Raw genomic sequence first — 24619 nt, forward strand, 5'->3', positions numbered from 1 at the left:
TGTTGACAATGCGATACATTTTGACAAGATTCACAACACCGCTGACCTCAAACTCCAAATCATGGCGGAGCCTCCACTATGCTTTACACGTGGCTGTAGATGGTCACTATCATACCTCTGTCCTAAACTCCTCCTCAACAATCTAAACTAAAACCTTCAAATCTGGATTTATCCCTTAATAAAAACCTGTTGCAACTGATTTTAAGTTCAACTTTTTCTTTTTTTTAAACTCAGATCTGCCACTTTTTCTTTTGTCCTCCACTTGTCCAGTTTCCTCAGAGTGTTTAAGGACACACTGTACACAATGCCAAGATATGCCACGTTTTTGGCCAATAGCACTTTGGGAATCACCTTGCTGGTGCAAAAATATTATGTTATGGCCATCAAACTGTGTTATCTTTGGCGTTTTTCATCGATTCAACTAAAGAAATGGGAAAAAATTATTGGTTTTGTGACAGACTGCTAATAACAAGGTGCCTAAAGATATATTTCTGTGAAAGACAGTAAAGACTACACTGAAAAATGACTGAAAAAGTAGCCAAAGTTAAAATAAGAACTTTCAAGGACCTTCAGAAAGCCTGGAGAACTATTGCTGCAGGCCACTTTAAAAATTACAAGAAAGTCTGGCTCCTTGGAAGCAAACTATAAAGAAATGAGTGGTGGCTCAAGATTTTTACACAGCACTGCATAAATGTCTCACTGATATCAAATCCTTCTTACCTTCTAACCTCTCATTGCCTATAAAAACAGTTTCCTTTCTCAGATTGTATTGTTTTCCACCAGATAAAAGATGAAAAATAACCAAATGTCCCATTTAAAGAGTGTGCACCAAATATACAGTATACACAGTCAATAGTACCACCCAGATCAATTATTCCTGAGAGATTTCACTCATGCACACAGATGTTAACTTGTGGGTTAAGAGAAATCGTGCGCTAAATTTTGACTGCGAACAGTTAAGTCTATTCAGTGTTTTGGGGGCAATATATCCAGGACATGTAGATATATTTCTCTGGAAGTAAAAACTTTATTATATTTGAACACAATAGAACAACTGAAGAGGTTAACAAAGTCCAGATGCTATCAATATACCGCTTTTTAAAAAAATCTTTTACCCATTGTACTGGACGCACTAAAGAGAAACTTAAGAACTCTCCAAAGTCAGTAGGACTGAATAAATTTATACAAGTCCATCCATAGTTATTGTGCTCATTCATACATCGCCATTCTTAGAGGTGTGTTTTCTCTTTGCAGCTGAATCATATCACGTTTATTTAAATTAATCTTTAGGGTTCAAGCACAAGGGCAAAAACCATTGTAGCTGACCATTATTTACACCAAAGATGTCAAACATAAGGCCTGAGGGCAAAAATCGGCCCAGCCTACTGGAATGATTTTTAAAATGTGATGGAGGACCTAAATTTCAGGATTTAAACAGTTGTTTCTTAAGTTTTCCATCTTTTTTTCTGATGAAGACCTTCCTCATGATCACTGATGTTACAACAAAGTTATAGATAAACAATTAATTTTGAGTAAGCTTCCAGTTTTTTTTTTTGTTCTTTTCACTATTATAGAAATGACAGTTTATTACAATGGGTCCACAGTAATTATAAAATGCAACATTTTCTGTGAATGACCTTGCAGAACTTTTTCTGAAGTTTTACACATTTATTGCAATTTATGCCGAAAGAGTCGTGATGACAGAGCAGAATTCCTTTGGTGTGCCGAAAAACTGAGATGCACAGTTGACATTGCACTTCTTTTTCTATTATTAAGATATCTCATGGATCAAGTGGGTAGTTAAACTTCTTTGCACTCATAGAAAGGAGTGTTTCACTCGTCCGGCCCACTCAAGATCAAAGTGGACTGTATGAGGCCAATGATATAAAATGAGCTGACATCCCTGATTTAGACTGTTCAGTTGTCTGGTAATTTTAACATAAAGCAACTGCCTTCATGTCGCTTTTTTTGTATAAATGTTTATAGTTTGATTTTTTCTCTCTCTCTTACTCGAGGTTGGCAGGGTGTGGACTGCTCCATCCTCTGTTCCAGTGGTGCCTGGGGTCTGGGCTGTAATCAGACATGCTTATGTAGCAACAGAGCTGCATGTGATCCTATAGATGGCACTTGCACATGTTCTCCTGGTTGGAGAGGAGAGCACTGTGACGAGCCCTGCCCTGTAAGTCTGTCTTTCTTTCTTTTTAACTGAGAGATTGATGTGAAGACCCAGCTAAATCTTTTGCATCATTGTGCTGTATTTTAGAAGAGTTAGATCAAGTTTTCTTATTATTATCATCGTTGTCAGGAGGGTACGTATGGGTTGGAGTGCCGTGAGCGCTGCGACTGCAGCCACGCCGATGGCTGTGACCCAGTGAGCGGTTATTGTCGCTGCTACCCTGGCTGGACAGGTTTGTACTCCTTTTTTCACAACAAAATCAAAGTAGTCTGTCTTTAGGAGCAGAAGCGGCCCATCTTTAGTAGTTATCTTCATTAGCTGAAAATCAAAGACATTAGATGCTAGTCAGACACACTGATTTACCATAACAGGAAAATATGCTGCAGCATTCATGGCTTGTGCAGTACAGTATGTTTACAGAATGTCTACACAGTGTTTTGTTAATTAAATGTTCAATTTGTTTTGCCACTGCGCCGGTGGCATAGCCGAATGAGAGATGTTGAGAATTGAGCTCTAAATTAATTCTCTTGGCTGGCACGCTGGAAGCTGGTATGCAATCATGCTTATATTATGTGATGCCGGCTACACACAAGGACTGAACTGAATCATCAGCTAAATATTTGCAAACTGAATCAAATAATTGGCCCACATTGCTCTCAAGATTTTTAGATATGTCTTGTGATATTGTTATTTTTGGTTCTGTTTATTAGAGTTTGCATTTTATTGGGAAATTTGATTAAACCAGCTGCCGCGTTTATTCACCAGAGTATCAATCGTTCTTTGCTATCACAAGCTCTCCACTGGAATCTGATCCCCTCTAGATGCAAATAGTTTTTCGTTGTTTGGGGGGTTTGCACGTCCATATGTTCGCTCTCTGTTTCTTGTCATTTAAACCATTTGCTTACAGGGAAAAAGCTTGGAGGTTGGAAAGTATGAATGTCACAGCAAGGGTGAGAGTCATTATGCTCAAAAATGAAGTGTCGCATCTGAATGTCAAATACAGGGGGCTAGCAAAGGACCTGGTCTCTGAGCTTGGGCAGAGAGGTGCAGTCGGAGAGGGAAAAAGATTCAGCAGGAAAGGTCAAGCCTGTGAGCTCTCAGCATCCCACTCCATTCAGCCTCCCGAGTTTCGGGCATTTATTCTGGGAAACAATGTGGGTTTTATTATCTGCAAGAATGGAGCCGGCAAAACGGGCCTCTCATGCTCTGAATCCCGCACAGGTCGGGACCATCTGTCAGCCTTAATTGAGTCACCAGGGTGCAGAGCTGGGGGCAGCGTGCAGCCCAGTGGGTCGGACAAACACACACATACATACTTAAATTGCAGCGGCTTGACAGCGGTCTCTCTGAAGGAAGGAGCACCTAGAGAGAGGCCTATGTGGGATTCGTCACAGGACTGAGTCAGGGATGGAGTGAAATGTCTGTTTACAGCTATTTTTGTAAACACTGTCATATCACTGAGTGTGCCAGGTTTGGTATTGCATTCTACTTTGCTGTCAACTTGGTGTTGGCTCTATTGTGAGGCTTGCCTAAATTGTCAAGAAGCTTGACTTAAGGAGTGTGTGCGCTTAAGTGGCTAGGCCGACTATGACCCACAGAATTGTTACTGAACTGTCGTGAGCCTGACATCAGCCAACAAAGATTTAAAAGAGTTCTCTGACTAGACACTTGATGCAGGGGGCATCGTGCTAGACCATGTTAAATAGACCTTTGCCTTTTATTTCTGTAGAGATTCTGGTCCATGACACGAAGCAGGTAATGTGATGTGTGTTTACATGCACCAGGAGAGAGAGAGAGTTAAAAAGGGAGAGAGAGGTTTGCTTTGCTGTGCTCACTGTACAAATTGGATAGTAGGACCTCTGGCACTTCTCAGTGAAAAGCCTCCTTTGAAGAGACTTCAGTTCTGGCTTCTTTCACTCTTTCTTCTTCTCCCTCACTAGGCACCCAAAGCCCCTCTGTTTGTCACCATTAGACTGAAAAATGTGATGCTCTGTCCGCATTCATTTTCTGACAGTAAAGCCAGCCACTGTTTTTCTTTTTTTTCCTGCCTGCCCTAGCAGAACCTCAAACACACTTGCACAAGCCTTGCCCTCCTTTTGATGTCCATGGCACAGCTTCTGACTTAATCACTGCGACTGTACCCCCCACACCCATCTAGCCCCCCACTCATCAGACTTAACATTTCCTATCCTATATAGCCTTAAGGTGCCATGGTTACCGTATAACATTAGTCCCCAGAGTTTAGTCCAGGTTTAATTCAAAGGTACTGCACTAATGCCGCTTTAATTGCCACACCATTCTCAGATATTCTCGCTCAAAGGAAATTTCAAATGAGGTGTAGAACTGAGGGCTGAAGCTTGAAAGGTTGCAGAGATTGCATGCATTTGTGCGACTGTGTGACACCGAGCGTGTGCATGTGCAATTGCAGGGCTATGCCACACTTTCTAAACCCGGCTGTATACATGTAGAACAGCACACGTGATTTTTTTTTTTTTCTGAAGGAAAACATGGCGCTTTGATGGGCATGCTAATGCATTCACAGTGAGAGCCCTGTATGGATCCAGTGTTTTGCATTTGGTTGAAGCCAAAGGGAAAAAAAAAAGACACTGTGACACTTGCAGACTGTGGTCTGAGTATTTCCTTTCAGCTCCATGCACTACCCTTGCTCTGCTGAAAGAGAATGGGAGACAAGCTTGGTCTCTCTTGAGACCCAACCCTGTTAATCAACACAGTGCACTGGCAAGGAGCTCCAGTCAGATCAAAAATAAAATACATTTGGAGAGGAGAAGCAGAGTGTGAAAGATGGGCTGAAAAAAAACCCACCCTCCAAACTGCAGCTTCTTTATTCAAAACTAAAATATGTCAATGATTCATGTTAGTTTAATAACCCTGAAAAGATGTGCAATGATCAAGCTTTGTTAATGCTGCCTCTTAATGATGTGTTTTTACAGATGGCACCCTGTTTAGAATTTATCAGCTTACCAGTTTTTTGCCTTCTTAATATGCATTCACTGAAGATTTGGTAACATGCCTGCAGGAATCCACTGTGATAATGTGTGCCCACAAGGCTTCTGGGGACCCAACTGTTCAGTCAGCTGCTCCTGTCAGAACGGAGGATCGTGCTCTCCTGAGGACGGCACATGTGTGTGTGCACCTGGATACAGAGGGACGTCCTGCAAAAGAAGTGAGCCTCTTTCTCGAAGCAACTTATTTTTATCTAAACCCTTAGGAAATAAATCTGTTACACTGACACCATCATACTTGCAAACTCCATCACAGCACTGACCTTGTTTGATCTTTGAAGAATTGTTGTTGGACATAACTGGTTGAGTGTAAACCCTTCATCACAGCTATCATGTAATCACAGTGTCTTTGCCCCAGTGGCATTCCCCCAGACACATACACATACACACACACTGACACACTTCTCACCCCCTTCTGGCACAGTCCTCAACAACCACCTCACAGCGGGAGACTCACAGTCCTCGCCTGAGGCTCATCAGAGGGTATGCTCACTGGGAGTGCCAGCTCTGGTTTCCGAACGGGGTCTGTCTGAAGGTGCTCTCAAGTGATGAACTCACTGATTGGGAGTGAATTCACTGTCTCAAACCTGTAAACATCAATTTGAGTGGAGAGACTTAAACACGCCGTGTGTGTGAGAGACAGAGAGGGGAAATGGTTACTCCTCCAAACTCAATATTTACACAGATAATTTTCTCGTCACCTAGAAACCTCGTAACTGCAGTTTTGCACCTTTTTTTTTTTCCCTCATTGAAATATTGTTAACTGAAGAATTGCATGCTTCTCCAGAGGATGATAAAAATGCACCATACCTGGTGCTTAAAATAAAATCCACTGGGTAAACTTAACATTGCAAGTTTGTCAAGCTACAACGGAGGTTGTTTTGTCAGTTTCTAAAAGGTTTCTATTTTGGAAATACCCAGCTGTCCCCTGACAGTTTTCTCCAAATCACTGGCTGTGAAAATAGTGTAAGTATTCCTAAGGCGCTCTTAGGATGTGTAGCGCTGGAATGAAAATATGTTTTTAATATAAATTGCAGCTTTTTATAATGGTTGCACAATCTTTGCATAAAGTGTTATATAATAACTTTTGCACCGCCGTTTCTATATCTCTCGGTTCACATAAAATTTGCATTATTAACACAGTTGTGTGTCTCCTGACATATATAGATCATCAGGCTGCTCTTATGACTTGACGTAAAACAGACTCACTATGCTCTTAACTCGTTAACTATTCTGTCTCTGGCTGCAGATAAAATGGCAGTGATTACAATGGAGACTGACTTTTATACTTTTCCCCTGCCTTTGCTGTCGCTTCTTGTCTTTTCTGCTTTACTTCTCGCAGCCTTGATTTTTCTGCACTCCCTTGATCACTCTTGTCATGCTTTGTTTCATTACTATATACCTCTTGTTTCATCCAACACTGGTGACTGATTCTCTGTCCTCTCCTGCCACACTCTGCTGCCTGCAGTCTGCTCTCCGGGGTTCTACGGGCACCGCTGCAGCCAGTCGTGTCCACAGTGTGTGCACAGCACCGGGCCATGCCATCATGTCACGGGCCACTGTGAGTGCCTGTCTGGCTTTACTGGCTCGCTGTGCAACCAAGGCAAGTAGCCTTCTATGTCCTTTTGACCTTTATCCTGCTCTTTCACGTACAGTGAAATTCATTCACTGTGAAGTTTGAGTGGGTTTTTTTTTCTTTTTTTGTTGGTTATTTTTGAAAATGCCTTTGTATAAAATACAAAAATCTGTAAGGGAATAATACTGATCATGTTGTTCCTGTACATTTTGTTTAAGTCCTCTCTTTGCACACTGGTCCTAATAAGATGACCTGCTGCCTCTCGCACTAGCATCTTAGCCTTGAAACTTTAAAATATGACTATTATCGATGCAACACAAGCTAAAAACAAAAGTAAACAAAAAAAAAAACAACCTTCAACACAGGACGGAAAATTGCTAAGAGCCACATTTTTAGACAAAGAATATTTTAACTAAATTTTGCTGTCCCCCTGCCTAATTCTGTAAAGGGAGCTGTATGTAAATTGCTTCCATTAATATACAGACAAAAATGCACAAACACACCTGTTTCTATTGTTAAACTTGTTTTCAAGGCAACTTTTCTTTTATGGCGTTACTGAGGATGTTATATGAAAACAACTTGGTTTGGCACTTTTTATTCATTATAAGCGACATTTCTCAGCAACTACTTCTTGTAGCGTGATGACATCTTGATAAATGTTTTACAAAGAGGGTTTTGTTTTTTGCAAGACGTTTAGCTATATGTCTGGTCAAAAAGAGCATTTAGTAGGAAACTGAGAAAGAGAATGAATGTATACTATGTGTGTGTCACGGTAGTTTTTGTCTCCACACTGTTCATCCATTGAACAGCGTGCTGATTTCAGTTCATTTGTGTGACAAGGTATTGTATTTGTCGTGTCAGTGGTTCCACATTAAAATGTTCTCCGCCGTTCTGAGAAGAGATACCTTCACACAAATGCGCTGTAGATTTTTTTCCTCTAATAATTTACCTCTTTTTTTAAAAAAATAAATTACAGATAGGCGATGAGGAATTTTTGAATTCTCTTTCATGGCTTTAAGCAATGTCTTACAAATAAAAGTTTAATAGCTTAGCTGAAGGAAGAGGGAAAAGTAAAAGCGAGAACGAGTCCTAATTTGTCTGAACCATAATTACTGGTGAGCGGGCGTGAGGCGACGAGGGACAGAGGTGGCCATCATCATGCACATTATCCTCTTGTTGAGCCCCATTGTGTCCTCACTTGTCCTCTGTCCAGCACACAAAGTCCCAGCCTAATGAAGCTCTCCCAGTGAGCTGAGGCTTGAATCCCCAGAAGCAACAGTATGGGGGAGCCAACCTCATGGCTTAATGACAACCTGCTTGAAAGAGGTTGAAAGAGCTCTCAAGAAGAGGGAAAAACCAGTTGAAATATAATCATTAAAATCACCCCCCATGATAATGAGTCAGACCCATCTCTTTCACAGCCTGCCACCTTATCAGATATTCCTAACGGTGGCTATTCTTTTATGTGAGACGTTTATTGCATCTGCTGGCACTGCAGCTCCCTGATCCTGATACTTAGATACACCTTGGTTTAATTTGTCCCATGGTCCAACAAGGAAACACAAACGAGGTTTCACTGGAAATAATATTTCTTATTGAAGAGTGCCTGGTTGCATTGAAATATTAATTTCATAAAAAATGTATACAGTGGTCTGTGTACATGGTCTATTTTAATTCTTTGGCACATCACTCATTCCACTCTAAGCAGTGGAAATGGGGCAGTTGTGCCACAGGAGGCAGTGACTGACTCCTCCTTTTGTTTAAGCAGATCATTTCGTGTCCACTCAAATAAAAGGATATCATCCATTAGAGGAACATGTTTACACAACCTTTCAAAAAATCAGTGTGTTTGCATAAATGTGTTCACAGTAATGTGCCTAAGTTTAGTGTCATAATGTTAATGGGTTTTTCTAATCTTAAAAGAGGCAGAGCAGTTTTTTTTTTGTTTATTCGTAAAGTGGTGTGTTATTTCTTTCTGTTCTGCAGTCTGTCCAAGTGGCAGGTACGGGAGAGCTTGTGCCGAGATCTGCCTCTGCACCAACAACGGCACCTGCAACCCCATTGATGGCTCCTGCCAGTGTTTCCCTGGCTGGATAGGAGAGGACTGCTCTCAGGGTATGGCTTCCTTCCTTCCTTCATCCACTCTGTAATTTGCTCATTTTCCCACTTTCCCCACTCTCATTGTCTGTCTCCACTCCTAATTTCTCTCTCACCCTTACCTTCATACACATTAATCATCTTCATGACCCGGCACACAGAGAGAACTACCCTCAGCACCAGCTGATGTAAAACACACAGCTTGCTTAAATGATTGTTGTAATACATTATGCTCTTTGATTTACAGAACTGTAGGCCAAAGATCATTAGCAGAACTTTGAGCTGCCATGGCATGGGAAATTGATGTGTGTGTGTGTGTGTGTTTTTAATTGCATTAACTATTAAACTAAAAAAAACAAAACAACAACTAACGATCACACGGGTGATACTCCATACATATTCACCTGACAGCAATTTCCAACACTACAACTTGTGGGCTTGTGGAGGGTAATGACAAAACTGGATTTTCTTCCAAATGTATCATTTTAACATATTGTATGAAAGCGTGGAGAATGTCTGGACTTTTCCTCAAACATATGTGTTATGTCAGCGGTCTCCAACCTTTTTTGCGCCACGGACCGGTTTATGCCCGACAATATTTTCATGGACCGGCCTTTAAGGTGTTGCGGATAAATACAACAAAATAAAACTAGTACCGGTACCGAAAAAAAAGAAAATTTATTCATAACACACGTGAAAAGACCAAGGAAAACCGAGTAAACGATAAAAACGATAACAAAATAACGCTGAAAACCGATAAAAACCCTGAAAACTATACATTTCACACCTGAGCCTCAACTCTCGCTGCCCGGTACCAAACCACTCACGGACCGGTACCGGTCCGAGGCCCGGGGGTTGGGGACCGCTGTGTTATGTGATTCATGTATGCATGTCTAGGACGTAGTGTATGTAAGGGAGAGTGCGTGACCATGAGTTTGACTGTGTCTCTGGCGTCTGCAGCCTGTCCCTCTGGGCACTGGGGCCCTGATTGTCTCAACTCGTGTAACTGTCACAATGGAGCCCAGTGCAGTGCCTATGATGGAGAGTGCAGGTGCAGCCCCGGCTGGACCGGTCTCTACTGCACACAGCGTGAGTTTCTCCCATCCAGTTAGTAGACACACAGTGTCATCTACTGGCAGTCTAATAGAACTGCAGCAGATGACAAGTGAGAAACAATACCTTTTTTCTGATTACAAGGAAACTGGATGTTTTTATCTATTTTTTTATTATTATTTTTTTAAAGCGAGAGAGAGCAATAGCAGAACTGAACTAATGGTCATTTCATTAATGTTTGTAATACATCCCAGTCATTTACCCAGGGATAGAGCAGATCATCAATATCAGTCCACTAATTTGAATTTCCATTATCCATCACCTCGAGGGGTTTATTCAGTATTGTTTGCAGTGTGGAGCTCCTGCTATTGTGCATGAAAATTACATTTGTTTTCCCCTCTCTTCTCTCATATAGATTCTTACTATTTGCAGTTGTCTTCTTCTTTATTTCCACCTCTAGGTTATGTTGACAGCATAACAACATTTTCTGCAGAAGCAGGAAATGTTTCATTTCAAGTCATTCACATTGTCTCTTATTGAGTATGCAGCAGAGACATTGAGTGATATTGATTTCCTCGTTCCTTTGCGATTTGACCTTGACTCTCTATGTTGTCTGTCTTCCCTTCTCTTTGTTTTCACCACTCCTCCCACCCCAACATTTTATACATCTCTGTCCCAGGCTGTCCTTCAGGGTTCTACGGCAGGGACTGCTCCGAAGTCTGCCGCTGCCAAAACGGTGCAGACTGCGACCACATATCTGGCCAGTGTGCTTGCCGAACCGGCTTCATTGGGACGAGCTGTGAGCAGAGTTGAGTAGGCACAACACATTTTAGCTCTGAGCAAAATTACCCAGTAGATGAGTGTGTGTTCTATAAACAGTTTGGCTCCCACTCTGTAAGTGCTTTAATTTTGATGGGTGTAATAATGTGCCTCTCTGTCATGCAGAGTGTCCCGCTGGTACATTTGGATATGGTTGCCAGCAGCTATGCGAGTGCCTGAACAATGCTACCTGTGACTATGTGACTGGAACATGCTACTGTAGCCCTGGCTATAAAGGCATCCGCTGCGATCAAGGTGAGAGGTGATTGAGATGGCCGAGGCTTTACGGGGTATTATCGCTCAAACACAGATGTGTACGCATTGTTTAAACGACCCACTTTTTCTGCTTTCTCTGTAGCAGCTCTGATGATGGAAGAGCTGAACCCATACACAAAGATCAGTCCAGCACGAGGCTCCGAGCGCCAGTCGGCAGGGGCTGTCATGGGCATCATCTTTCTCCTCCTCATCATCATGGCCATGCTTAGTCTGTTTGTGTGGTACAGACAGAGGCAGAGGGACAAGGGCCATGAGATCCAGCCAAGTGTATCGTACTCACAGGCCATGCACATTACCAACACTGACTACTCTCTGTCTGGTAAGAGTCTTACATGTGCATTTTTCCATCACTTACAATATATGTATTAAAACTGCTTACACCCCATGCAATGTCACTAAAATGGGAAAAAATGTAAAAAGGTATCATTTTGCTTTTGAACCTTTCTGTGTGTAAATCCTCAGAGTGTGGCAGTACTGTCGCGATGAGAACCAGTGCTCCTGAGATCAGTCAGAGCCAGAACAGCAGCAGTAGCAGTGGCCAGTGCTTCTCCAACCCTAGCTACCACACCGTGGCTCAGTGTAACGTGGTCTCAACCATTTCCAGCAACTTGGATGGCACTCTGACCCTCAAAGTATGAACTCCCTCCATGTCTTCACACAAAATGTACTGCAATTTCTAAATTACACGCTGCAGTACAAAATCAACACTACATTGTCTTTTTCTTTTCACAGTCAAACACGCTGAAGAGCAGAAATGGGTCTGAATGGAGGGCCTACTGCAACCTCAATGACCTGGGTCAGTTTTCTTCCCTCCCTTATTACATCGCAGCTCGTAGATCTGGAATTTAGACCTTACAGAACCAGCAATTCAAGGGCAAAAGACACACGTGTCGTTCTCGCACACCCTTTATTGGCGCTAACCTGCTGTGAATGAAGATGAACCAGGGGTCTCTTGTTAGACATAACCTTTGCTCTGATTTTGATAAGATATGCATCGAAAGCAGTGGTGCGAAGATGAATAGGGGTCACTATGAGCTCATTAGTCCTCTTTCACTTCCCCTGGTGGCACATTTTTCTATGAAGGCTTACATTGGGTCAAACACTACACTCGCATAGGCTGTGAACGATAGAAAATTAAGTGTGGCATTTAAAAGGAGCATATTAGCATTTCATAAATGGTTTATAACAAATTAAAGGGTAGTTTGATGTGACTACCCTTTAATTTGCACATCAAAGTCATCAAAGTCGTTTTTTTTTTTTTTTTGTATTAATGGTAATTGTCAGGTAACCATTTGTAAGTGGAGAATAAGGTATGGTGCACAGATAATGAATGACAGTGTGAGTTGTCATACTGTTGGAGAAATACTGTATTATTAATATTATTATTTTCTTTACTGCTTATGTCCTGACTTTAGGCGCGCTGAACACTGTTGCAATGCATTCTGACCCTGAGGCGTCAACTGCTGCTGTTCTGTCAGATGCCACTGGTGTCCTAGAGATACGCACAAGGTGTCCTTTTTGCTTTTTGCCGTGAAGTGCTGCAATATAAGATGCCAAGAGATAACTGGGCCCTTTTTTAAAGACTGATAAAATCCTCAGTAGGAAGTGATTGCAGTCCATGTCCCCTTTGGGAGTGTTTGTCTTTTGGACTTTGTTTAGCTTTATTTTCTATCACTGAATTCAACTTTGCATCCACTCCCTGGTTAGGCTTAGGCTTGCTTAACTTTAGAAAAGAGTGCTCAGTCCTTTACTAGATTCAATACTGTATGTGACAAGTTTGGATATATTTCGTTATAACCAAGTGGGTCATGCACAGACACCAGAGGACACCTTGTGCATATCTGTGAGATGCCAGCAGCTTTGACAAAAAGGACAGTGTTCAGCGCTCAGGGAATCACAATAGGCTGGATGTCCATTCAAAAACCTAATATCTATAATTAATTCTTTGTCATGCTTGACTTTAAAAGTTGGAGCCCCCATTTAGTTTATACGTACAAAGCACATCAATTATAATGGGAAGTCAAAAAGTGGTTTTTATTTACTGAGCTATGAACTATTGTAGTCACAGTACTTGGCTTGTTTTTTTGTTTTCTTTTTTGTGGTATTTTGTTGTTGGCAGTAACTTATCACCATCATTTTCTTCCTATCCTTTCAAAAAATAAAAAAATAATAATATTTCACTATAATGAGACGTCGCCTGTCAACCTTCACACGTTCTGGGAATTTAATGTGATGTCTGACTTTGTTGTTTTGACATGTTTGCAGATGTTCAACAGGGTGAGGCACAGACACAAAGAGGCTCCAGGAAAGGTAAGAAATGAATAGCAGGAACAGTTTGCTGTGTGCTGCATGCGTGTCTGTGAAGACCTATTCTGCATATGGAATCCTGTTCAGCTTCACTAGCAGCTAAATTACAAAATCCTTTTATGCTTAACAGCCCATATATCCATTTTCCCATTTGGGTCGTGTTCCCCTCTGAGACAGCTATTTCTCTGACCCAAAATCCCACATCCGTATAGTCTCTGTAATTTATGTGAAAACTCACTGCACTTTGGACAAGATCATGGTGGGCTGAGGTTTTATTCCAACAGTAATTGCTCTCTATGGCTCCGTGCCTGATACGTCATTTTGTCTTCCACACTGTTCAATAGGTGGTGAATGTGAGAAACCCAAGGGTGTGGAGAGTGGTCTGAAGCAGCTTTGCTGCGGTCTCTAATGAGCCCTCTTATCAGTATGATGAGACTGTTATGGATGAGACGAGTCCTCCACTCTCTCCCCTTTGTACTCTGATTACTACGTACCACCATTAGTCACCTGTCCGAGACAAAAGAAGTTCAGCTTCTTGAGAATGGCAACGAGTTTCGCTTCCATTCTTCTGGTCACGCTCTGATACCAGCTTAAATTTTAGTCCTTTAATATCAGAGTTCAGTATGTACGCCATTGTTAAAAGTCAGTGGCAGGCACTTCATCTCTGTTGATACTAAATATGTCCTTGTCTTGCGGCAGCTGCAGATTACATCAAGAGCTCCATGTGCAGCAACAGCTCCTGCTCCCTCAATAGTGAGAATCCTTATGCTACCATTAGAGACCCACCAGGGCTGGCTTGCAAGCACACAGAGAGCAGCTATGTGGAGATGAAATCCCCCTCCCACCGTGAAGTGCCCTTTGGAGGCACTGCCACCCTCCTGGGCAGTGCAAGCAGGAATGTCTATGATGTTGGTGAGTGCGTTGTTGGAGTGTTGTGTGTGGAGCTCAGCAGGGTCCTGCAGCTTATGGCCTCTCTGGTCATGTCCCATACTGTTCTCCTGTACAGAATTTGTACGCCTTGATAAAAGAAAATATATGTGGTCTCTCTGTTGCATGTATCTCTCTGGTCTCTTTTTTTTCCTCAGCCTATACCTGACACTTTACCTTCTTATGTATCTCTCCCACTTTTTTTTCCGTCCTCCTTCCCCAAACTGTGACAGAGCCGACAGTGAGCGTCCTGCAGGGGCCCAATGGAATGGCCACTGGATTCTCCCAGAGCCCCTACGACCTTCCCCGCAGCAGCCACATCCCCAGCCACTATGACATACTACCCATGCGTCACAGCCCCACGCACACACCCCCACCGCCTCCAGAAAGCCCCAGCTCTCTGCTCTAGAAGGCACACTCTCCTCCGGGCCTCTAACTGCGTGCCGGCATCTGGGAAACATCCAGCCACCTTTCAACCAACGGCCCTCCCTTTGTCTCTGTGTGTGTTCGATTAGATACTGACATGCTGAGATGGAAGGACAGCCACAGCTCTTCTGGACCCTGCTCTCTTTAGCTCCCTCACTGGTGCCCATTCTATCGCCCAGAGAGAGGAAAGGGGGGAGATAGAGTGTCCCACACACCAGCGATCATTCACTCATTGTATTTTCTTATATAATTGATCACACAAACTGCTGGCTGGCCTCTTTATGGACCTGCTGAAGTGGAACAATATCTTTCCAAGCACCCTGTAAGACAGTATACATGGAGTGGGTGGACAGTTTATTTACCTGGAGAGAGCTCTCTTCACTCTGATTTTTAACCCGTCATATAAGTTTGCATTCAAGGGCAGCCAAGCGTTTATAAAGTCCCTGCAAAACACAAGGGATTTTCTCCACAGGAAGGAAGGTTTAACAGCCTTCACCATATCTAAGCAGGCAAAGATCTGCTATGTATAGTGTTTATGAATTTTCTCTGTGAAGCAGCTGCATATCACAGCACAGCTGCCACAAAGTGCTTACGATCATCTACTCCGAAGTGAAGAAAAGCGCAGGCAAAGGTAGCGAAACCTCCACTAAATGTTAATTTAAGGAAACTTTGCTGTGAGTGAGCCAAGTCTGAGGAAGCATGGATAAATAGTAAAATATTGTATTTGGGTTTTTTTTAATTCACTGTTATCCAGTAACAATCACAGTTAATACTCATGTGATCTCTGTGTCTTACTAAAGAGCTTCTCTTAGTTTTAGTGTTAATGAGGCCCAGTGTATCTTGAAATGTATTCAGGTCATCAGTGTTCATGCATTTATTGCATTGCTGAAAGTAACAGTAAGTCTAAAGTTTGGATTTTTCTCCCCACACTAATGAAGTGATCTGATCTTGTGTTGTTTTGTACGTGAAAGCTTCTTCTTCTTTTCTTTTTTTTCTTGCAAATGTTTTGGTTTACATCTTTTTTTAAAAATAGTGGGTCATAAGAAGAGTTTGCTTAGACTTTTTTTGTATTTATAAATCTAATTGCTTTTTTTTGGATTGTTTTATATTAGTGATGGTGTTCCTTTTTAAAAAACAAAAAAAAAAATCTGTGTTATTCTAGCATAAAAAAAAGATAAGCATGGATACCCGCTGATGTAGATAACACAATTTATCTTCGTGTGAAATTATCGGTGTCATTTTGTGAACTGTTTTCGAAGTCACTTAAAATGTTCTCACTCTCTCTGTCAAATTGTAAATTGAAAAAGGAGGAAAAAAAAGGCTTTCACATGAGCAGTTTAAGACCCACAAATATCCTGTGCAGTATTTACAAAAGGGAATTATATGTTTAAAAAAAAAAGAAAAAAAGAAAGGGAAACAAATCCATTTCTAAATTTATTTATGTTTGTATCAGGCTAAAAGAGCATATTTATTTATTTATTTATCGAGATGAATTTGCTCATTCACTATGTGAATTCCATTTCACCCTATGTAGAAGCAATAACATGTTGACAATCGATGCACAGACAGCATTTCATTAGTGCTGAACATTATCCCATCTTTGACCAGTGTGGTGACCAGTGGATAATAAAACCATGTGACTATTTGACCTCCGAGGAAGGTTTTTCTAGCTGCTGTCATATCAAAGCAGGTTGTTGTTTTGGTACAAGTTTCAAATTAAATGCCTATTCTGCCATCAGAAACCCGTTTCAGTCAGGTTAATACCCTTAATGAAGGGTTCTGGTCTGGTGAACAACAAATCTTATCAGGTGGCTTAATGATGAGTCTTTGGGTGAAATTCATGAATAGAAACTCTGTTAAATCCTCCGATGTTATATGCTGTGCGCAGACTGAAGCACAAAGGGGACAACTACATGATTTAGACCAGCGATAGGCTTACTCGCCACCGCAGGGCGCCGGCTGACCCGTCGACTATTTTAAAATTCACTGTATAAAATTGATCGAGAGGTCTCCACCGTTGTGGGGTGTTGCATGAAGGCTTTTAAACTTAACAAAACTTCAGATGCCCCTACTGATCGCGCTATCAACTTGTCAGTTTTATTCATTTAATCTCATAAATTCTACTTTTTTATCATTTAAACTGGCCCCTGGCCTCCTGTCATTCTAAAGGAGCGACCTCCAGGCAAAGCAAGCTGATTTACACCATACGTACGCTTCAGCTCTGCACAGCATGTAAATTTATCCGCTACACCACAGAGGAAAATGTTTTATCCTTTATTCTGCCGCATTTATTGTACTTTCATTAGATTTACTTGACACTTATATAAATGAAATCACAGGAATTAAACATTTTCTTTTGAGTAATTTCCTGATCGACTGTGCAGACGAGTGAAAAACAGAAAAGCAGGTTTTTTTACTGCTACTCTGGGTGAAAGTGTGGAGCCTGTTTTTCATCTCTGACTGCGCCCAGGATCGCTGATGGTTGTAATTGGTGCTCAGAAGTCTACTTCATGAACACGATAGGCTGAGATGATGACCTGTTGGAGTTAAGTAAAGATACACATTTTTGGAGCTGTTAAGTTTGTCTCAGTGCACGGGGTTTTTAAATAATTTATGCTATTGGATCACTAAATACATTTAATATGACTACCGTATCTGTCTATATGAAGTTATAGAAATAACTCTGTGTCTCTCAAGTGTAAAAGGCCATAGTGCTTGCTTTACTAAAAAAAAAAGAGTCATAACTGTCATAATTACCGGAACAGGGAGAAATTGCAGGGTGTCGGGTCACCATTACCAAAGAATTAAGGAGTGGGTTTTTTGAGCTCCACTCAATTGACAGCCAACAAGTCCTGAGTGATGCCCCACGGAAAGGAAATGCAGTCACTAAGTCAAGGAACTAATGGACCAAATACAGCCGGGGACTTTAAAGAGAGCTAGAGTGGAAGAAAAGAAGCATAAAAGGAAGAGGTCACGCTGTAGCACGGTAAGCACTTGAGAGATGTCGATTTTTTTTCTTCTTCTTTTTGGCTTGCTGAATAGCCTCTCCAAACTGAAATACTTTGTGATTTCTCAGAGGTCAGACCATGTAGAGAGTTACAGACGGCAACAAACCTTCATTTGACTAAAAGCTGGACAGATACTGAATGCTTAAAAGTTCTGTGTGTTCAGATGCAGGTATCATTATTGCTGCTGGGGAGCGTGTGCTCTCTTTCAGCTGAGTCACTGTGACAGACAAAAAGAAAATGTTTCTAATTTCCAGAGTCTTGTTCTGCCACCTATATGAATATTACATCTCAGTGTAAAGCGTGCCGTCAAATATGCAACTATATTAGTGGCACATTCGCATCTGTTTTCCATTAATCCTAATTTAACAGTGTCAGCTGTCTCACGGGAAGTCATTTGTTTCCCTTTAAACTACATTTTATACAAAGTATTGAAATAATCTTCACGGTTGAACATATTTCTTCTCCTTTATTACTGCTGGTCTTTCAGTGGGCAGTTAAAACTTGCAGAGAACTTTTTAGACATTTTCACTTTGTTAACAAGAAGCACTCCAAGAGCACAAACCTCTGGCATGGCAGCTCATTCTCTGGGTAGTATTTACTTTTAGGGGAATAGTATTGTATTCTGTATATATTCATTTTTCTTTTCTTTGTTCTTTTCAAACTATACTTTAAGAAATTTGTTGTGCAGTAAAAATCAGAGAAGGGCAGCTAGACAGATAATGTAGGCGTAGGTAATGATCAATAAATCAAACAAGGTATAGATTTATGAATCACCAGCTCGTTCCTTCTCTTGACAATACTTTCTTTAAAGATGTAAGAAAGGCAGATGTGAAATGTGAAAGTGAGGTCAGAGGTCAAATGTGACATGATATTTGGATGCAAACTGTAATGCGATATTTAAAATCCACGTATACCAGAATCATTTCCTAAATGTTACCAGTACAGACAAATGTGGCACAGATTTAATGATAAGATATTTGATGAAACTTTGAGGTTATTTGACTAGAGTAACGTGATATTTTTATTCCCCATATGTAATTCCCTGTATACCTACATGTTGTCAATGCAAGCAAAAGCAGTACGAAGCATGGGTTTAAATAACACTGTATAGGATTATTATCACTTTGACCTTCAGGTCAGAGGTCATATGTGACATATTAAAATATTTTTACAGTAGTTTCTATATGTTGACACATCACACTTATAAGGATCATTTTTTTTCTACGTTCTAAAGCTTTTTTATCAATTTCCGACGGATAAATCATTCATTCGACCTTGAAGACCTTGTTGGATGTAAGCCAAATTTTAATGGATTGTTAACATGACCCCACTCTACAACCCTACCACGTTTTATCAAAATTCATGCAAAGCTTTTCCAGCTATCGTGTTTACAGGCAAGATGACATGCAAACGCTACCAAAAACTACACACGACACAAACTCATTGCAACTGGTTAAATGTGAGCGGTGTCATTGGTATGATTCATATGTGTGCATATCTTCGGTCTGCATCTTACAACGTTGATAAATCTTGAGCCGAAGAAGAACTTCAGGGCTTTTTTCACGTTCTAATGCAGTCCTAAGGCGTACACCTTTCTGGTGCAGTTGCCTGTCAGCTCTATCTCTCGCAAAAGCTGTTTTTCACAGAAGCTGTCATAGAGTGGGGAGGGAAGAAAACATCTACATGTTCTGAAAAGCTGCACCTGGATGCTGACCACGCTGCTGCAGAATAACCTGTCACTTTCACTTGAGTCTGACATCAGCTGTTGAGAGCCAGGGAATAGATTTATGTCTGCATGAAGCATTTGAAAAGAGCGACACACAACAACTTCTGATAAAGTTTCTATTTTTCCTGGTGAACTTCTGATAGCTGGATCAATTGTGGTGTGATAGCGCTTTCATTTAAGTATGCACCATTTGACTGCACTCTGCTGTGGCTAAATCCATAGCAGAGCTCAGCTGCCGATCTTTATTGTGGTCACGTCCTGCTACAGAAACTGTGATTATCCATCAGACCAGAGCTGGATCTTTACTTAATGCACAATCACTATTCATCCCTGTGAGGTTGATCATTTTCACTCCCTCTGTGTCTGTATATAATTCAGATGAAAACCAACCTTGACACTTATAACACTGCTCAATAACTAAATAAGCCTGTTAACAAAGTAGAGGTGGGAAAGGAAATGACATAACATTTGTCTAAATCAACTGGTGAGACCTGTTAATGGAGAATTCTATGAGAACAGATGTTTCCATATGAGTTCAAAGCTCAAGGTTTAAAGAAATTACTATTTTTATGGAGACAGAGCAACCACCTTACTACAACCCTGCGAGTGCTCAAGGCTAGTGAGTCCTGCTATGTAATGTTGCACCTCGGTCTATAATGCTTTTTTTCACAGGTATTGGTTGAACTAAGGAGATTTACCCTAGAGTTGAACAATCTCAGTCATAAATTAATTTTGTGGTAGGCCTGCTAACTGTGGTGAAATCACAGATGTGCAGTTGCACTTTTTAATTTAAGTGTTATCAGGTACTCTTTGCAGAAAGATCATCGTTAAATTTGTATATTCAGATCTAAATTAATTGTATTTCAAAAAGATCTAATGCAAGATGTTTCATCGAGCAGTTTAACATAGTATTACAATTGCATAAGTGCACCTCCTGGAAAGGATTTGGAATGAAAGATCACTAAATTGTGGCTGTAGACTTAATTTAGTCATGGTTAGGTCATTATTACTAGTGTGGACTGGAGACATTGGAATCGCCTTGAGGTTTGCATACTCATATGTGCCTCAAAGACGAGCAGAAAACGGAATGAAAATCAATACCTGCGGTTCTTGCGATTACACATGTTGACCACCAGGAGGCAGCCGAGTGCTGGTGAGAGCGGCATTGAAGTAATTCTGCCAGTCACAAGTAAGTGCCCAAGTTTGTCTTTTTATTCCGGTCTACAAGGGAAACAATACATCCGCAATAAATATACAGCTTACAAAAACAAGACGAGTCACGACTCACTCTATGATTTTAGTAGGTCGTTGACACGTGGTTCCATGGTGTAATGGTTAGCACTCTGGACTCTGAATCCAGCGATCCGAGTTCAAATCTCGGTGGGACCTGAAAAGTTATTTTTCTTTAATTCTCGTTTTTATTATAAAATGTCTATAGTTTACCACACAGGATTCTTTTTAGGTCTATCAATACTTATAAAATAGATTATAATATATAGCATTAGCTATAAACCTATGTGCGGTACATCAGTCTCATGTCTTGCACTTGAACTATGTTTAACTGCACTGTCCCTTTTAGATAAATAAATTCAAATATCTAATATCTATCGTTTCAGCTTACTAATGGGAAATTACAAACAATCTCCACAGTACGAAAAAAAATCATTTCTCCTCTGTTTTTATTTCAGTTGCAGAAGGTATGCAATATTTTGACTCGTTCACCATTTACATGCACTCACACGTTGCAAGTTTTCTTAAGAGTCTGACGTGCACATATTTGTAGAAAAACATAAATCATTAAAAAATAAAATAAAATTTAAAAACCAAGTCAAATCACTGACTCACGTCCCAATTTCGTCAAGGGATTTTTCAACTAAAGAACACAAACTTTTTCCCTGATGGTCTGAAAAAACTGTATACTTCTGAAAAAGTGTCAGTGAGTCAAGGTGCTGCTGGCATGACCAGCTGATGATGACCCCTTTCCAAGCTTGAGGTGTAACGTAGAATTTTTCAACAACACTTTCTTGTCTAATTTCCTCCTTGTAATGATGTTAAATTTCGAAACAATTTTTAATCCTCTGGAGGATGTCATCATCAATAGTCTCGTGCGATCAAAGACCAGACATCATTATATGGTAATTTCACCTGGATTTTTCTGATCTGATATTAAATAAATTAAAGTCTATTGCCCATTAAAGTCTATTGCCTTTAATGGGTGGCTGTAGCTCAGGTGGCAGAGCAGGTCAGCCACTGGCTGCATGCCAAATATCCTTGCCTACTGGTGATGGTCAGAGGGCCCGGTGGCGCCTGTGTCCGGCAGCCTCGCCTCTGTCAGTGCGCCCCAGGGCAGCTGTGGCTACAATGTAGCTTGCCATCACCAGTGTGTGAATGGGTGAATGACTGAATGTAGTGTAAAGCGCTTTGGGGTTCTTAAGGACTAGAAAAGCGCTATACAAATGCAGGCCATTTACCATTTAATGCAAGGCTAACAAGGCAGACCAATTCACACTAATGGCTGATTTCAAAGCTCAACAATAACCCCCCCCTTTTTTTTTTTAGCCTAGCTATTATCCTGAATCAAATCACAAAATGATAATCCTGTAAAATGTATTTGTTGCTCAGTCTGTTAGTCGTTTGTAAGGTAGGCTCATACATTAGGTTGGATAAATCACCCTTCCTTCCTTCCTTCCAATGTGTAGATATTGCAATGACACGTTTTTTAAAAGAGTTGTTTTAATTTCTTCCCTCATTTTTTTTTTTGATGTTGTTGTTTTGGGTTTTGGTTTTTGTAATAACTCATCAGCTGTTGCCATGGATGCAATGTTTTCTTGTTTGACAGCAGCAGCGATCTCAGTGATTGTTTGGAGCTTGCTTGTTATTTCATTGTGGGTGACACATACAGATACTTAATGTTCTGTTTTTCTGCTATAGCCCTTCAACTCATACTGAGCTATTTTCTGAGATCAAGAAATGTCAGGTGATGTCAGTACTCCACATTCACGCTTCTGCAAAAAGCCCAGTATGACAGCTGTGTTGTGCTTTGACAGGAAGAACCTCACTTCATCTTACTTGAACTTAACTGTGTTTGTAACAACACATCTGATCTTTGATTGCAAGCAATTTATGTGAAGTCACAAAATAATTATTTAGTCTTCTCTAAAGTGACAGCGTTGCTGGTAACCAGTGCAGTAATAAATACTGTGTTTAGTCAAACCTGAACCTGCATCACTACATAGCTCTTTGGCAGCTCCAGGTGTTTGTGGGTGGGAAGCACCGTCTGCTAAAAATACAAATAAATGCCAAGTCAAGGCCCACAGTTGTTTTTGTAAGTTTTTAGTTAACACTATAGCATAACCATGAAGTTAAGAGCACAGAGCAGAGAATTTAGTGCAAGCTGACAGAAAAATGGTATGTAATATTCTCAGGCAGTTCGACTTAAATATCCGTTTGGACCTTTCTGATATAAATATTTTTTCATGCTAAACCAAATGCAATGGCATTTCAGTAGTGTGATGATGATCATTTAGCTCTGAAGAGCATTTTGATTTGTTGAATTTAATGACTTAACATCAATAACTAGGCCTTTACATAGAAAACCTGGTCACTTTTAACACCTGTACAGTACCTTTGAAATACCAACAACAGCATATCTGCTAACTGCCTAAGAATATATCAGATATCTTGTTGTTTTTATGTTTATTCACGGGTGCAGTCGGGGTGTGTGCCTGCAGTCTCACAAAAACAAATGAAAAGCCACCTACTGTCTGTTGCTAATGAATACATTATCCAATTTGAGCATGCAGCTTGTCAAACACATTCACGCCACAAATCTTATATCATGTTTTTCATCTAGTCTGCACATCTCTGCAATACCATGTTGAACATTTTTGATTTAGTAGCTATCTTCAGCCCATAACTGTTTTTTTTTAACAATAAAACTGCAGTGTTGCCATCCTTATCTTGGAGATATAATACAGCATTAAAGAGACAATACCATATCTGAAACTGGAGTAAATCAGAACTATGTGTTCTATTAATTAATTAATTAACTATTAATTTCCCAAGGGGCTCCATGAGAAGCTGCAACTTTTTAAAACTACTGGTGCATGTATTGCTCATCACTGGAACTATATGGGGTTTCCCAGTATTAATATGTGGTCATTTGTAAATTTCCACCAAACTGTGTGTCTTAGTAATCGCCACACAAGGGCAGCAGAGGGCAGGACAATAGTTCTTATGGTTCATGGTCAAGTACTGTAACTTTTTACTCTACATAAACCCACTTTCATTGGGTATAACTGAACATTAAACAGCTGAGTGAGAACAACAACCTTTTTGATTATCACGTCATAGATGAGTTTATGTGAATATAAAATTGTATAATAATAATAATAATAATAATAATAATAATAATAATAATAATAATGTGATGAAGTTCAGAGTTGTCTGGCAATAAAGTATCATCATCACCACAATCATCATGATTCCTATATTTATTGCAAAAATTATATTAATATAATTAATATATGTAATATTCTCAGATTATACTGAATGCACTACCAAAATTAATAAATGTGTCTATGCCCCTTTTCCCTTTAAGAATAAAATAATGTACTTTGCTTATTAAATCAAAAGAGTCTTGTCTGTCTTTGGCGGTGGGGGGGGGGGGGGGGGGGGGGTTGTGGGCCTGAGCGGTGTGGATGAATACAATTAAATCCGGGAATACTGTGTCTCTCAGTAGATTTAAAAAAAAAAAACTAGGTGTAGCTCATCAGAATTTATGATTCATGTTTGTATGCAAGAAGTTTCACAGAGCTATCAAATGAAAAGAAAAACAGTTTTAAGCTTATTGCGGTGATATAAATAAGTTGTAAAAGTAAAGTTATACTGTAATATTTCTATCAGAGACGTTTTTTTTATGTTAGCTCAATAACAAAAAAATAATACGAAGAAAGTAAAGTACGTTTTTATTTATATAACTCCTTTCAAGATAATTATAACAAAATCATTCGCGACAAAATACGACTAGTACAGCTTATGACAATAATAATACTCTTTTGGTGTGGTAGCGCTTTCGGAAGTTGTGCAGTTCTGTATAAACCTGTATCGCCAAATGTTTCTTCAGAACCACAGACGTTTTTCTTCTGTCACAGCACTGTCATCAGTGACGTCAGTCAGGGTTGTAATCGGTCACGTGAACAGCGC

At 40.4% G+C, this 24619-nt stretch overlaps 1 protein-coding gene and 1 non-coding gene across 10 annotated transcripts in view; both read left to right on the top strand.

The window, feature by feature from the left end:
• Positions 1-16422, top strand: part of megf11 (multiple EGF-like-domains 11) — a 78597-nt gene extending 62175 nt beyond the window's left edge. For 3 of the 9 annotated variants that reach the window (XM_085166840.1, XM_085166844.1, XM_085166841.1), the window contains 14 exons: positions 2016-2179; positions 2306-2408; positions 5214-5360; positions 6668-6802; positions 8762-8890; positions 9833-9961; positions 10605-10733; positions 10871-10999; positions 11103-11339; positions 11483-11652; positions 11753-11816; positions 13286-13330; positions 14027-14239; positions 14488-16422. In XM_085166840.1, coding sequence (XP_085022966.1) covers positions 2016-2179; positions 2306-2408; positions 5214-5360; positions 6668-6802; positions 8762-8890; positions 9833-9961; positions 10605-10733; positions 10871-10999; positions 11103-11339; positions 11483-11652; positions 11753-11816; positions 13286-13330; positions 14027-14239; positions 14488-14663 — 1970 coding nt within the window. In that variant the 3' untranslated portion in view covers positions 14664-16422. The remainder of the gene's footprint in view (positions 1-2015; positions 2180-2305; positions 2409-5213; positions 5361-6667; positions 6803-8761; positions 8891-9832; positions 9962-10604; positions 10734-10870; positions 11000-11102; positions 11340-11482; positions 11653-11752; positions 11817-13285; positions 13331-14026; positions 14240-14487) is intronic. The other 6 variants (XM_085166842.1, XM_085166846.1, XM_085166847.1 and 3 more) reach the window with 4 other exon arrangements.
• A 4309-nt stretch (positions 16423-20731) lies between these two features.
• trnaq-cug (transfer RNA glutamine (anticodon CUG)) lies at positions 20732-20803 on the top strand. Its single transcript has one exon. It is a non-coding gene; the product is annotated as a tRNA-Gln (tRNA).
• Positions 20804-24619: the final 3816 nt, after the last annotated feature.

The sequence above is a fragment of the Neolamprologus multifasciatus genome, chromosome 7 (genome assembly GCF_963576455.1).
Source record: "Neolamprologus multifasciatus chromosome 7, fNeoMul1.2, whole genome shotgun sequence".
Lineage (NCBI taxonomy): Eukaryota > Metazoa > Chordata > Actinopteri > Cichliformes > Cichlidae > Neolamprologus > Neolamprologus multifasciatus.